At 49.0% G+C, this 15480-nt stretch overlaps 1 protein-coding gene across 4 annotated transcripts in view; it reads left to right on the forward strand.

Annotated features, from left to right (window-relative positions):
* CARS1 (cysteinyl-tRNA synthetase 1) overlaps positions 1–15480 on the forward strand; it is a 73608-nt gene that overhangs the window by 23222 nt on the left and 34906 nt on the right. For all 4 annotated transcript variants that reach the window (XM_049892807.1, XM_049892808.1, XM_049892810.1 and 1 more), the window contains 2 exons: positions 13169–13309; positions 13532–13620. In XM_049892807.1, the coding sequence (XP_049748764.1) occupies positions 13169–13309; positions 13532–13620 (230 nt within the window). The remainder of the gene's footprint in view (positions 1–13168; positions 13310–13531; positions 13621–15480) is intronic.

The raw sequence follows: 15480 nt of genomic DNA on the forward strand, positions 1-15480 counted from the left end.
TTTCATTTCATACCTGGGTTATTTGTGTCTTCTCCAGTTTTTCTTTTGTCAGTTTGGCCAGTGGCTTGCCGATTTTCTTGATCCTTTCAAAGAACCAGCTTTTGGTTTTGTTGATTCTTTCTATTTTTCTGTTCTCTGTTTCATTTATTTCTCCTCTGATCTTTATTATTTCCTTTCTTCTGGGGGCTGTGGCCTTCTTTTGCTGTTCTCTATTTCTTCACGTTGTGTTGCTAATGTTTTGATTTTGTCCCTTTTCTTCATGTTTGATGTGTGCATCTATTGCTATAAATTGCCCTCTGAGCACTGCCTTTGCTGTGTCCGAGAGGTTTTGGTATGCTGCGTTTTCATTCTCATTTGAATCTAGGATTTTTTGATTCCATCTTTGATTTCTTGTATTACCCACTGGTTTTTAAGCAGAGTATTATTCAGTTCCCATGTATTTTATATTTTTTCCTTGGTCTTCCTGTTGTTAATTTCTACTTTGTGGCATTGTGATCAGAGAAGATACTTGATATTATCTCACTGTTTTGTATTTTGGTAAGGGTTGCTTTGTGGCCTTGTTGTTGTTAGGTGCCGTCGTGTCGGTTCTGACTCATAGCAACCCTATGGACAACTGAACAAAACACTGCCCGGTCCTGCACCATCCTTACAATCGTTGTTACGCTCGAGCTCATTGTTGCAGCCACTGTGTCAATCCACCTCGTTGAGGGGCTTCCTCTTCCGCTGACCCTGTACTCTGCCAAGCACGATGTCCTTCTCCAGGGACTGATCCCTCCTGACAGCATGTCCAAAGTATGTCAGATGCAGTGTTGCCATCCTTGCCTCTAAGGAGCGTTCTGGCCATGCTTCTTCTAAGACAGATTTGTTCGTTCTTTTGGCAGTCCATGGTATATTCACTATTCTTTGCCAACACCACAATTCAAAGGCGTCAACTCTTCTTCGGTCGTCCTTATTCATTGTCTAGCTTTCACATGCATATGATGTGATTGAAAATACCATGGCTTGGGTCGGACCTTAGCCTTCAAGGTGACATCTTTGCTCTTCAACACTTTAAAGGTCCTTTGCAGCAGATTTACCCAATGCATTGCGTCTTTTGATTTCTTGACTGCTGCTTCCATGGCTGTTGATTGTGGATTCAAGTAAAATGAAATCCTTGACAACTTCAGTGTTTTCTCCGTTTATCATGATTTTGCTCATTGGTCCAGTTGTGAGGATTTTTGTTTTCTTTACGTTGAGGTGCAATCCATACTGAAGGCTGTGGTCTTTGATCTTCATTAGTAAGTGCTTCAAGTCCTCTTTACTTTCAGCAAGCAAGGTTGTGTCGTCTGCATAACACAGGTTGTTAATGAGTCTTCCTCCAATCCTGATGCCCTGTTCTTCATATAGTCCAGTTTCTCGGATTATTTGCTCAGCATACAGATTGAATAGGTATGGTGAAAGAATACGACCCTGATGCACTTTCCTGCCTTTAAGCCAATCAGTATCCTCTTGTTCTCTCTGAACAACTGCCTCTTGATCTAGATAAAGGTTCCTCATGAGCACAATTAAGTGTTCTGGAATTCCCATTCTTCACAATGTTATCCATAATTTGTTACGATCCACACAGTCCAATGCCTTTGCATAGTCAATAAAACACAGGTAAACACGCTTCTGATATTCTCTGCTTTCAGCCAGGATCCATCTGACATCAGCAATGATATCCCTGGTTCCATGTCCTCTTTGGAAACCGGCCTGAATTTCTGGCAGTTCCCTGTTGATACACTGCTGCAGCTGTTTTTGAATGATCTTCAGCAAAATTTTGCTTGCATGTGATATTAATGGTATTGTTCTATAATTTCCACATTCGGTTGGATCACCTTTCTTGGGAATAGGCATAAATATGGATCTCTTCCAATCAGTTGGCCAGGAAGCTGTCTTCCATATTTCTTGGCATAGACAAGTGAGCACCTCCAGCGCTGCACCTGTTTGTTGAAACATTTCAATTGCTATTCCATCCAAAAACATTGGAGCCTTGTTTTTCGCCAGTGCCTTCAGAGCAGCTTGGACTTCTTCCTTCAGTACCATCGGTTCCTGATCATATGCCACCTCTTGAAATGGTTGAATATCGACTAATTCTTTTTGGTATAATGACTCTGTGTATTCCTTCCATCTTCTTTTGATGCTTCCTGTATAGTTTAATATTTTCCCCATAGAATCCTTCACTATTGCAACTCAAGGCTTGAATTTTTACTTCCATTCTTTCAGCTTGAGAAACACCAAGCGTGTTCTTTCCTTTTGGTTTTCCATCTCCAGCTCTTTGCACATGTCATTATAATACTTACTTTGTCTTCTCGAGATTCCCTTTGAAGTCTTCTGTTCAGTTCTTTTACTTCATCAATTCTTCCTTTTGCTTTAGCTGCTCAACATTCGTGAGCAAGTTTCAGAGCCTCCTTTGACATCCATCTTGGTCTTTTCTTTCTTTTCTGTCTTTTCAGTGACCTCTTGCTTTCTTCATGTATAATGTTCTTGATGTCATTCCACAACTCGTCTGGTCTTCAATCACTAGTGTTCAGTGCGTCAAATCTATTCTTCAGATGGTCTCTAAATTCAGGTGGGATATACTCAAGGTCATATTTTGGCTCTCGTGGACTTGCTCTGATTTTCTTCAGTTTCAGCTTGAACTTGCATTTGAGCAATTGATGGTCTGTTCCACAGTCGGCCCCGGCCTTGTTCTTGAGGCCTAAGATGTGGCGTACTCTGGAGAGCGTTCCATGTGTGTTGGAAAAGAATGTGTGCTTTGTAGCTGTTGGGTGGAGTGTTCTGTATATGCCTGTGAGGTCATGTTGGCTGATTGTGGACTTTAGATCTTCTGTATCTTTGTTGAGTTTCTTTCTAGATATTCTGTCCTTTACTGTGAGTGGTGTGTTGAAGTTTCCTACTCTTGTCGTGGAACTATCAGTTTCTCTTTTCATTGCTGTTAGAGTTTGTTTTATGTATTTTGGAGCCCTGTCGTTGGGTGCGTAGATATTTATTATGGTTATGTCTCCATGATGGATTGTCCCTCTAATCATTATATAATGCTCTTATTTGTCTTTTACGGTGGTTTTGTTTTAAATCTGATATTGGTATTGCTACTCCAGCTTTTTTTTTGGAAGCTGTTTGCATGATATATTTTTTTCCATCCTTTGATTTTAATAAATTGTCTCTTGTGGACAGCATATTGATGGGTCCTGTTTTTTAATTCATTCTGTCGCTCTTTGTCTCTTTATGGGTGTATTTAGGCCATTTACATTCAGTGTAATTATTGATAGGTGTGAGTTTATTGCTGGCGTTTTGTAGTGCCTTTTTTTTTTCTTTTGTGGTGTTGACATTTTCTTTTTCCTTTTACTCTCCTATGCTGAATTCCTTTGTTTGTGAATTTTTTGTTTGTTTGTTTCGTTCATTTTTGAAGATTTTGTGTTTACCGAGACTTTATGTTTCTCTTCTTTATTTTGATGCGTAGGGTTTGTTAACTTTCTTTGTGGTTACCTTGAAATTTACCCTTATCTTCCTAAGTTTGAGCCAGTCTTATTATTTGGTATCACCTTGACTTCCTCTCCATTTGAAAGTTCTGTACCTACACTATTGCCTTTTTTATTGTTCTGATGTTGTTGTCATTTGCAGATAAACCTGGCTGGTTACCTGTTGTAAATCTTTTAGTTTTGTTTTATCCTCGGGAGTTTATTACCTAGGTTGGTATCTGGCTGATATGGTCTTGCGTCCTAGATTCAGGCAGTTGTTTGATGTTGTTTGTTCTCTAACCGAAAGACTGCCTTTAATAATTCTTGTAAATTTGGTTTGGTTTTTACATATTCCCTTAATATCTGTTTATCTGGAAATGCCCTGATTTCACCATAATATTTGAGTGAGAGTTTTGCATGATATATTATTCTTGGTTGACAATTTTTTCTTTCAAGGTTTTATATATGTCATCCCATTGCCTTCTTGCCTGCCTGGTTTCTGCCAAGCAATCAAAGTTTTGTCTTATTATTTCCCCTCTGAATATGACTTTTCATTTTCCTCCATCTGCTCTCAGGATTCTTTCTTTGTCTTTGGTTTTAGCAAGCGTGATTATCATATGCCTTGGTGATTTTCTTTTGGGGCCTGTCCTACATGGGGTTCACTGAGCTTCTTGGATGTTCAGCTTTTCATCTTTCATGATATTGGGGAAATTTTCTGTCACCAATTTAATGATCCTCTGTTTTCTGTTTTCTCCCCCTGTTCTGGGACTCCGATCACTCTTAGATTTTTGCTTTTGATTGTATCCCATATCATTCTCAGTGTTTCTTCATTTTTCTTTGTTTTTTTCCTCTGATTTTTCCCCAAACAAAGTGGTATCCAAGGATTTGTGAATTTCACTGATCCTCTCTTCCGTTGTTTCACACCTGCTCCTCATATGACAGTGTCCATTCCTGAAATTCACACCTGCTCCTCAGCCCTTCCGTGACACCGTCCATTGCTGCTCCTCAGCCCTCCTGTGACACCGTCCATTGCTGCTCCTCAGCCCTCCTGTGACACTGTCCATTTCTGCTCCTCAGCCCTCCTGTGACACCGTCTATTTCTGCTTCTCAGCCCTCCTGTGACACTGTCCATTTCTGCTCCTCAGCCCTTCCGTGACACTGTCTGTTGCTGCTTCTCAGCCCTTCCATGACACTGTCCATTTTTGGTCCTCAGCTCTTCCGTGACACTGTCCATTTCTGCTCCTCAGCCCTTCCATGACACTGTCCCTTTCTGCTCCTCAGCCCTCCTATGACACTGTCCATTTCTGCTCCTCAGCGCTTCTGTGACACCGTCCATTTCTGAAATCTTGTTGTTTATCCGTTGGATTTCTAATTGCTGTTTTTGTATGAGTTCTAGTTGTGAATTTATTTTACCATTTTGTTCCTGTATTATTTTCCTGAATTATCCTATTGTTTTGTCTGTCGTTTCCATGATCTTGTCTGTCTTTTCCTTGATTTTGTCTTTTTTTCTGTCATTTTTGTCTACATTTTCCTTCATCTCTTGGGTAGCCCTAGGTATTGGAGATTTGAATTCCCTTTCAGGTAGTTCCAGTTCCTTTTCTTCTACTGGAAAGTTGTCTTCAGTTTTGTTTTGGACACCTATTTGAATCATCCGGTCCCTTTTTTTTTTATATGTTTTGATATTGTCTGCTGTCTTTGGGACAGTCAGTAGTTATTTTCATCATTTACTGATTGCAGATTTGTTTGTTTCATCCTGCTTTTTTATTTGGTTATGTCTGAGCAGGTGAGCTGGGCAGTCTTTGTCTTTGTTGTTTGCTCATCTGTGGGCAGGATACTTCTCAGCACTTTGTCCGATGAGCGGGGCCACTTGCTCAGCTGTGGTACAGCAGGGCCAGTACAACCAAAGAGGAGGGCCTGGGCTGAGTCATTTGCAGCAGGTACTGGGGCTCACAGGGTGAGGCCGGGGTCAGTGCAGGGCAGTTCTGGCAGACTGCCTGTGCCATTCGAGGGTGTGATGCTCAGCACAAGGTGAAGATAGGCAGAAGGGACAAGGGAAGATGTGGAGTGTAGAGCTAAGTGAGTGTAGGAAAGAAGAGAAAGAGGAGAGAGAAACAGAAGCCCCCAAAAATAGTGCTAAGAGAGTCTGCTGTTGGATTGGTGCAGACCAGGGGATGCCATGTCTTGGTGGCTTTCTAGCTGGGCAATGTGGCACAGGCCATCAAGAAGGGACAGGTACAGGACATACAGCTAGGTGGCTGGGAAAAAGAAAAGGAAGAAATGGAGAGATAAGAAATTAAATTTAAAAAAGAGAGAGAGAGAAAGGCAGACATGGCCAGGTGGTCGGGAGAAGGAAAAGGAAGGAAGGTAGAGAGAGAGAGACAAGAAACTGAGAGGGGGGGAAAAATGCCAGGTGTTGGGAAGGAAGGAAGGTAGAGCGCGACAAGAAACTGAAGGGAAAAGAAAAAAATTACCCCAAGGGAGCCAACTGTAGGTGGATCCCCACCAAGTGGTGCTGCATAGCTTGTCAAGAAGGACTGGCGATGGCACACAGTGCCACGTGTTCAGGAAAAGGATTAGGAAGGAAGGTAGAGAGAGACAAGAAACCAAGAAAAAAAAAAAAAGAAAAAAAAGTGCCCCTAGGGAGCCTACTGGTGCGGTTGCACGGACCGGGGCAGAGCTCCCTAGCAGAGCAGTGCAGCACAGCCTGTCAAGGAGCAGAGATGATACACAGTGCCAGGCGTCTGGGAGAAAGGAAAGGAAGGGAGGTAGACAAGAAACTGAGAAAAGAAAGGAAAAAAATGCTTGAGGGAGCCCTCTGGCTTTGTGGCACAAACCAGGGAAGGGACTCCCCAGCCAAGCAGTGCTCCACAGGCCATCTAGAAGGAGCAGATGGCACATGGTGCCAGGTGTTCAGGAATAAATAGAGGAAGGATGGTAGAAACAAGAAACTGAGGGAAAAAAAAGTCCCAAGAGGGCCCACTGGCTTGGTGATGTGGGCCAGGGAAGTGGCTCCCTAGCTGAGTGGCACTGCATAGCCCGTCTAGAAGAAGCAGAGATGGTACACAGCTCCAAGCATTCAGGATAAAGGACAAGAAGGAAGGTAGAGAAAGACAAGAAAACCAAGAAACAAAAACAAAAACAAAATTTTAAAAAGGCCCCCAGGGAGCCCACTGGCGTGGCACGGACCAGGGAAGTGGCTTCCCATCTGAGCAGTGCTCACAGCCTGTCAAGAAGGAGCAGAGATGGCATGCAGAGCAAGAGAAGGGAAAGGAAGGAGGTGAGAGAGAGAAGTTGAAAGAAGCAAAATAAAGCAATAACGGCACCAAAAAAATGGCAGTGATAGAGCCAGCCAGTGCAAGTGGGACAAATCCAAGTGGCAAGGAGCCAGGGTCTCCCAGCCAAGTGACTGCAGCCCTCCAGAAACTGGCAGAGGCTGAGCAGAGGGAAGAAGGGAGGAGGGTGGGAAAGCATGTATCGCTGGTTACTGGGTGCTCTGTCTCCTGCAGGGAGCTCTGTGAAGCTGCCTTCCTGTACTCCCTGTCCACCATACGTGGTGGCTGAGGGGTCCAAGATGGCGAATCTGTGCCACCTTACCTGATAGGGGACCTCTAGTCTGTAGGGCTCCTAGCTGTCTGGTTTCTGTCAGTTTCTTACTCCATTCGGTGCTTGGTTGAGTTCTTTATCCTTTCATTTGATGCATATGGTTCCAGGGTTGATGTTTGTCTATGTTTTACTTAGTTTTTCATGTCTTTGCCGTGGAGTGATGGCATGGTGCTTCAGTGTGTAGCGCCATGTTGGCTCCGCCGCACTGGTATTTCTTAGTGGCAGCCACTGGAGGAAGTGGAGGCAGACTGAAGTTGAATGGAGCAGCGGGGCACACTGGTGCTGGGGGCAGGGGGTGCCAGCCACACTTGGGGCCTCACATTTGCTGGCTTTGTTACTTCTGTTACAAAGATTTTCCTTCACACAAAAATGGGGCCTTGGGTAAAAGGGGTACCCTGATCCTCTTCCTTCTGGGCTCTCCCTGCCAGAGTAGCCGCCCCTAACAGCCCATCCAACCTGGCACCCCTGCACTCTGAGTTCAGGGTCACCCTGAGTGTCACCCAGGTGGCCCTTCTCCTTTATGCCAGCTCCCCCTGCTGGTCATCTGTGGAACCTCACAGGACACCAAGAAGCCTGACAGAGTCCACGTAGCGTAGATCTGAGAGCTGAAGGGTGAGAAGGAGATGTGCACCAAGAGCCCACCCCTCTTCCCCCTCTCTGCGGCTTTAGGAACAGAGCGCTGCCAGCACTCAGGTGTCATGGGTCCCAGCTTGCTGCCTCCAGGAGCCAGTCGGCAGAATTCCTGCGTCCTCTGGCATTTTACTTTACAAATGTACCTTGTGTTGACAGCCTTGCAGACTGGCCATTTCACCCCAAGTTGTGTCTTTTAAGCTGGATCCATGGGTCGGAGCCACAGCTCTCTTACTTCCTGTCTGTGGGCTCTGTGGACACCAGGCCCATCTGTATGCTCTGTGACAGCAGTCAGGTTTTGTGGTGGCCAGTAATGCCACTATGGGCTGTTTTGTGTCTGTCTCTGGGTGCATGGGTGCCAGAGCCCCCGGGAGAGGAACTGTTGGGCCTGAGGGGTTGTGTCTGGGTGCCTGTCAGATCCCCAACCCTCCCCTGCCATCCACATATCCGTAAGTCACAGAGGGATGCACGGACTCAGCACATCACTGCACTCAGGGCTGAGACTCATCCCAAGGGCAGGCTGTGTGTGGCCTGTGAGCAGGAGCCCAGGTAGAGTCTGGAGGGGTCCGCACACAGCTCCCAACGCTTTCCTGCCCCGGAGGTCACACCCAGCCCACTCTCCCCCTGCAGCAAAAACACAGCTCCACACGTGGACGGCATCTGCCCAGGGAAGCCCCTGAGAGACTCTGCACCCAGATCTTCATTGGTGCTGGTTGCCTGGCGAGCACCGCAATTCCTGACTCCAGCAGGAAAGTGTTCTGTGTAAACCACCGTGTATGTGCAGACAGTCCAGGCAGCGGCTCCTTGGGCTGCGGCGTCCCAGCCTCCGCAGCTGCCGGAACGGCTTGTTTCCCAGAAGCCTACCAAGGGCCTTCCTGAAGGTGGTAGCCTCCAGCCTGTGGGCGACTCTTCTGCACGGTGATGACACCAGGTTGTTGTCCAGAATGTCGTCTGCGTTGATGCCAACGCTCAGGATTGTCGGGCTCTGACCTTCACGCCAGGAAGGGTATAGAGTGGCAGCACTGGGGTTGGAGCTTGCGTTTCTCCGACCGCTCGTGAGGCTGGCTGTGTTCTTACGGGCTCACCTGCCCCCATGCTGCCTCTCTGCACATGCCTTTTGTCCCTTTCTTCGTTGGGTGATTTGTTGTGTTTTTATTGGCCTGTGATCAGCCTGTGTGTCCCAGATGGTAATCCTTTGTTAATAAAACATGTTGCAAATAACCAAAAAAAGAGAAAAAAACTTTGCCTTTGAGTCGATTCCGACTTAGAGCAACCCTATAGGACAGAGTCGAACCGCCCCATAGGGTTTTCGAGGAGCAGCTAGCGGCCAACCTTTTGGTTAGCAGCCGAACTCCTAAGCACTGTGCCACTGGGGCTCTGTGTTGCAAATACCTTCTCCCGATTTTTACCTTATCTTTTGATTTTCCTCTAATGAACCAAAACCAAACCAGCTGCTGTGGGGTCGGCTCCAACTCACGGCGACCCCATGTGTGTCAGAGTAGAACTGTGCTCCGTGTCCGACTCACGGCGACCCCCATGTGTATCAGAGTAGAACTGTGCTCCGTGTCCGACTCATGGCGACCCCATGTGTATCAGAGTAGAACTGTGCTCCGTGTCCGACTCACGGCGACCCCATGTGTGTCAGAGTAGAACTGTGCTCCGTGTCCGACTCACGGCGACCCCATGTGTGTCAGAGTAGAACTGTGCTCCGTGTCCGACTCATGGCGACCCCCATGTGTATCAGAGTAGAACTGTGCTCCGTGTCCGACTCACGGCGACCCCATGTGTGTCAGAGGAGAACTGTGCTCCGTGTCCGACTCACGGCGACCCCATGTGTGTCAGAGTAGAACTGTGCTCCGTGTCCGACTCACGGCGACCCCATGTGTGTCAGAGTAGAACTGTGCTCCGTGTCCGACTCACGGCGACCCCATGTGTGTCAGAGGAGAACTGTGCTCCGTGTCCGACTCACGGCGACCCCATGTGTGTCAGAGGAGAACTGTGCTCCGTGTCCGACTCACGGCGACCCCATGTGTGTCAGAGTAGAACTGTGCTCCGTGTCCGATTCACGGCGACCCCATGTGTGTCAGAGTAGAACTGTGCTCCGTGTCCGACTCACGGCGACCCCATGTGTGTCAGAGGAGAACTGTGCTCCGTGTCCGACTCACGGCGACCCCATGTGTGTCAGAGTAGAACTGTGCTCCGTGTCCGACTCACGGCGACCCCATGTGTGTCAGAGTAGAACTGTGCTCCGTGTCCGACTCACGGCGACCCCATGTGTGTCAGAGGAGAACTGTGCTCCGTGTCCGACTCATGGCGACCCCATGTGTGTCAGAGGAGAACTGTGCTCCGTGTCCGACTCACGGCGACCCCATGTGTGTCAGAGTAGAACTGTGCTCCGTGTCCGACTCACGGCGACCCCATGTGTGTCAGAGTAGAACTGTGCTCCGTGTCCGACTCACGGCGACCCCATGTGTGTCAGAGTAGAACTGTGCTCCGTGTCCGACTCATGGCGACCCCCATGTGTATCAGAGTAGAACTGTGCTCCGTGTCCGACTCACGGCGACCCCATGTGTGTCAGAGGAGAACTGTGCTCCGTGTCTGACTCACGGCGACCCCATGTGTATCAGAGTAGAACTGTGCTCCGTGTCCGACTCACGGCGACCCCATGTGTGTCAGAGTAGAACTGTGCTCCGTGTCCGACTCACGGCGACCCCATGTGTGTCAGAGGAGAACTGTGCTCCGTGTCCGACTCACGGCGACCCCATGTGTGTCAGAGGAGAACTGTGCTCCGTGTCCGACTCACGGCGACCCCATGTGTGTCAGAGTAGAACTGTGCTCCGTGTCCGACTCACGGCGACCCCATGTGTGTCAGAGTAGAACTGTGCTCCGTGTCCGACTCACGGCGACCCCATGTGTGTCAGAGTAGAACTGTGCTCCGTGTCCGACTCATGACGACCCCATGTGTGTCAGAGTAGAACTGTGCTCCGTGTCTGACTCATGGCGACCCCATGTGTGTCAGAGTAGAACTGTGCTCCGTGTCTGACTCATGGCGACCCCATGTGTGTCAGAGGAGAACTGTGCTCCGTGTCCGACTCATGGCGACCCCATGTGTCAGAGTAGAACTGTGCTCCGTGGGGTTTTCAATGGCTGGTTTTTTAGAAATATATTACCAGGCGTTTCTTCTAAGGCACCTCAGGGCGGATTCAACCTCCAACCTTTCAGTGAGTAATTGAGCACAAACCGTTCGTACCACCAGGGATGCCCCCTAATCAGCAGAGGGTCCTAATTTTATTGGAATCAAACGTGTCAGGTTTTTTTCCTCTAGTTTAGACTTTTGTGTCTTAAGAAACCTTCCCACTGGGAGACAAAAAGGTATTCTCCTGTATTTCTTCCTAAAGTCACTAGAGTGTGGCCGTTTGCATGTAAGCCTTCAGTCTCTCTAGAATTAGTTTCTGTGAGCGGTGTCAGTAGGCATCCAGCCACTTCCTCCCCCAAATACAGAAGCCCCTCCTTCCCCCAGGGGTCTGCAGTGCCATCCCTGCTCTGGGTCAGGTTCTCAGACACGCGTGGCGCCCTCTGTGCACCACTCGAATTTCTTGCTCTCAGTCCCTGCTGTCTAGCAGGGCCTGCGGCTCTCGCGGTGTGTCCTGGCAGTCTGCAGCCTGTCAGCTTCCACGCAGGATACCGGGGTTCTAAGTGGAATTGTATCCTATCCGAGAATTGTCAGGGATCCCGCTTTCAGCTTTGTTGACCCTCCCTATTCTGCCTTTTCGGTTTCATTAATTTTTGCCCTTTCTTAATGACCTCGTTCCCTCTTCTTTCTTCCTGTTTCTCCTGCTCTTTTTGCCTCATTTCTGAAAAGTGGAGTTTAGCTCATTGTCTGGTTGGAGCGTTTCGGGCCACACGTTTTCTCTTAAGTGTCATTGTTTGCCACTTCTGTAAATTTTGACGACATTCACTTCCGAAGAATTTTTTATTTCCATTTTGATGTCTTTTAACTCCAGGGATTATTCAGTAGTATGTTTTTAATTCCCAGGTGTATGGTGTTCTTCAGATTAGCTTTCTGTGGGGCACTCGTGACTTCGTTGCGCACCGGTCAGTGGAAGCGGTCGGGCCACGCCGGGTCTGAGGACGGAGGGCCTCGTGGGCAGTTGGCGTTGGAAATGCCCTTCCATGCTCGAGAAGCTTCTGTGTTCTCTAAGTGTTCGGTGCAGAGCTCTCCACACCGCCCAGTAAATCAGGCTTGTTGCCCGTGTTGTTAGTGTTTTTATATCTTCACCAACTCCTTTTGCCCCTTAGGATGGTAGGTGTGCCCGTTTCTCTCTGACCTATCGCTTTTTTGCTGTATAAATTTTATGGCTATTTGGATGAGGGTATTCCAGCTTGAAGTGGTCACATCTTCCTAGGTAATGAAATCTTTTAGCATCTTGTGGCCCGTTCCTTCCCTCGTAATATCCACAAACCCACCATCCCCACCGAGCACTAATGACATTAGCCTGAGAGCCTACGAGCATCTCCTTGCCCCCAGTGCCCACCCCTTCCCTGAGGAAACTGGCTTCTTTCTTCGTTGTGTGTCCTTGTGCCTGGGGACTCTCTTGTCACTGCGTGGCTGGGGCACTGATTGGAAACCCAGCCTTCCAGTCCTGCCTTTAGTCAGGAAAGCCCATTGTCTTTCTTAGGTATGTTCCTGGGCTCTTTCTGGATTTTAGCCCCTCTGGCATTTCTCTCCGTGCTTGCTTTTCCTCCTCCCTGGCCTTTGGTCATGGCCAATTCCTTTCCTGTCCTTCGCTAGTTTGAGCATCTCAGTTTCTGTTCTTTTACTGGTTACACTGGAAATTGTACTGTTTCTGCTTAGCTTAGTGACCTGGCTAAATGGCCTTCCCCCACTTTCCCAAGCAGTACAAGGACCTGTAGAACAATTCAACTCAGTTGTGGACTCCTGATTTCCATGCTGTTTCTATCTAGTATTTTATGTGTCATTTATTAAAACCCTACGAATTAGATGGGGCTGCTGTCATTTTGTTATTGTTATTATTATTATTATTATTGGAACCCCTGGGGGGTGCAATTGGTTCACTCACTCAGCTACTAACTGAAAGGTTGGAGTCCGCCCAGAGGTGCCTTGGAAGAAAGGCCTGGCAGTCTTCTTCCAAAATATCAGCCATTGAAAACACAATAGAGCCCAGTTCTACCCAGACACTCATGGGGTTGCCTCTGGACATCTGGTCCCGCCAGTCTGCTTTTCCTCCACTCTCTCGCAGACCCCCATCTGTGGGCTCCATGTTTGTCTGTCTCTCTCGTGGGCATTGTCCTCAGTGAGATGAGAGCTCTCCAGGGTTCAGGCCAGGGACTGTGTGCCCTTGAATTCAGGGAACTGATGGGGCCGACTCTGCCCTCACTCACATCCGTCGTGTGAACCCCTGAGCCAGTGTCAGTATCTCCTGTCTTCTCCTCAGGTGCTGCTGGAGGCAGCCAAGGACCTGCTCTCTGACTGGCTGGACTCCAGGTTTGGCAGCGAGGTGACAGACAACTCCATCTTCTCCAAACTGCCCCAGTTCTGGGAGGAAGAGTTCCACAAAGACATGGCGGCTCTGAACGTGAGTGTGTGCTCGCCGTGCCTGCCCTGCATCCCCTGTGTGGTCCAGGCCACCGTCAGCTCACAAACTAAATGACGTTAGATTGACCTTGAACTTGAGCCGAGGGGTGCAGGGCCCCTTGCTGTGCAAACTGGAGATGTCGTTTCTATGGGGCGTGTTTGTCAGAGACGAAGTTTCCAGAAGGGAAGACATCCAGGAATTCCTCGTTCTCGTCACCCACAGGTCCTCCCTCCGGATGTCTTAACGCGGGTCAGTGAATATGTGCCCGAAATTGTGAGCTTTGTGCAGGGGATCGTGGACAACGGTTACGGGTAAGTGCGATGGCCCCTCAGGGCCGCGTAACCTCCCATGAGGATCTGCTGAGCAGAGCTGCACTCTGTGTCCCGGGCAGTGTCCTGGGCAGGGTTCCGGGAGAGCAGGGGGCTCAGCCACGTTCCTTCACGTCCCCCGCAGTGGCCTTCCCGCTGCCCCTCTGTGTTCTTAGTTGTGCTGGCTTCCGTAACTGAGGGCTGCCCTGTGAACAGAGCCCTCTTGGTTTTTCGCTTTTTTTTTTTTACTATTAATATTTTATCTTATTTTTGGTGGAAATATACACAGCAAAACCCATTTCTGCAGTTCCTAGACATAATGATTGGTGATGTTGGTTAAAGGAACCCTGGTGGTGCAGTGGTTAGGCACTCAGCTGCTAACTGAAAGGTCAGCAGTTCGAATCCTCCGTGGGAGAAAGATGTGGCAGCCTGCTTCCATAAAGATTACAGCCTTGGAAACCCTATGGGGCAGTTCTACTCTGTCCTCTTGGGTTGCTAGGAGTTGGTGTCGACTCGACGGCAACAAGTTCGGTTTTTTTCCGACTTTGACGTTGGTTACCTTCTTCACATTGTGTCAACATCCTTGTTATTTCTGATCTGGTTGTTTCGGTCCCGTTGACTTAAGCTTCCTGCCCTGCAACCTTCTCGTCTATGCTTTGCTTATATAGTAGTAACTGTTAGGCCAGGTGTTTAACCATACAAACCCCACCACTTTGCTCGAGGCAAGAGGGTAGAGGGTGCCGGCTATACCCAACCCGCCCCCAGAGGCCTCGCAGGCTCCCTGTTACAGCTCGGCCTAAACCAGGAACCAGGGCCATTCTAGCACCAAGGCGGCAGGCATCTGGCTGACAAGTCTTCTGACCAGGCCCAGGAGCTGCTGGGGACTGTGGGAAGGAGGAGAGAGTGCCCCCAGTCTGCCAGGAAGCTCGGCAGTGAAGGTCATTGTGGCCACAGAGGGGTAGGCACTGCCAGGCACCATCCAGCCACCTGTGGCTGGGGTCATCTATGGTACGGGGCAGACTTGGAGCACACTGCCCTCGCCCTGTACCTGAGGCCGTGGGCTTCACTCAGCACTATGTTGCTAAACTGCAGTTTTAGCGGCTCTTTGTTATGATTCCACCGAGTGGTGTTCCTGCCCATCAGGCGGACACTGTGGCTCTAGGTGAGCCATTCCAACATCATCTGACTGCGCTAGGCACCCTTAGGGTCTCAGAGATTAGCGTGAAGAAGCCGACAAACGAGAGAGGGACATGAACAGGTATCTGTCAGAAGCCCTCAGCATGTTCACTGTGCCCTTGCTCTGGGAGCTGCACTGCTGGCCAGTGTGGGTCGCAGGCACACACAGTCCTGGCTCAGGTCACGGCATGTCTGTCACCTGGGGCCGCTGTAACACGCCATGAGTGGGTGGCTGAAGGAACAGACTTTTATATTCTCACAGTTCAGGAGGTGCAGAGTCCGAATCAGGGCTCGGCCAGGTCAGGTCCTCCTTGTCAGCAGCCCCTGGGCGTCTGTGGTTCCTGGGCTTGTGGATGACCCTCACGTGGCATCTGTCTTCTCCACGGGCTTCTCTGTCAAATCTGCTCTTCCTACGACTCAGAAGTGATTAGATTTAGAACCCACCCTGCCTGGGCCTGGTCTGGGTAACACAGCAATGAAAACCCTGTTCCCAAACAGGATCACATCCGCAGGTATAGGGGTCAGGACTCCAACACACATTTTGGGGAGCAGGTGGATGGGAGCTGCAGGGACGGACAGACGGATGGATGGATGAAGTGAAGTTGGGTGAGAGTCCCCGAGAGCAGAGCGGGTTCTGGGGAAGTGTTTGCGTCCCCTCCTACCTCCCCCGTGAAACACAGATCCCTG

Source organism: Elephas maximus, chromosome 7, assembly GCF_024166365.1.
Source record: "Elephas maximus indicus isolate mEleMax1 chromosome 7, mEleMax1 primary haplotype, whole genome shotgun sequence".
NCBI classification, from domain to species: Eukaryota; Metazoa; Chordata; class Mammalia; order Proboscidea; family Elephantidae; genus Elephas; species Elephas maximus.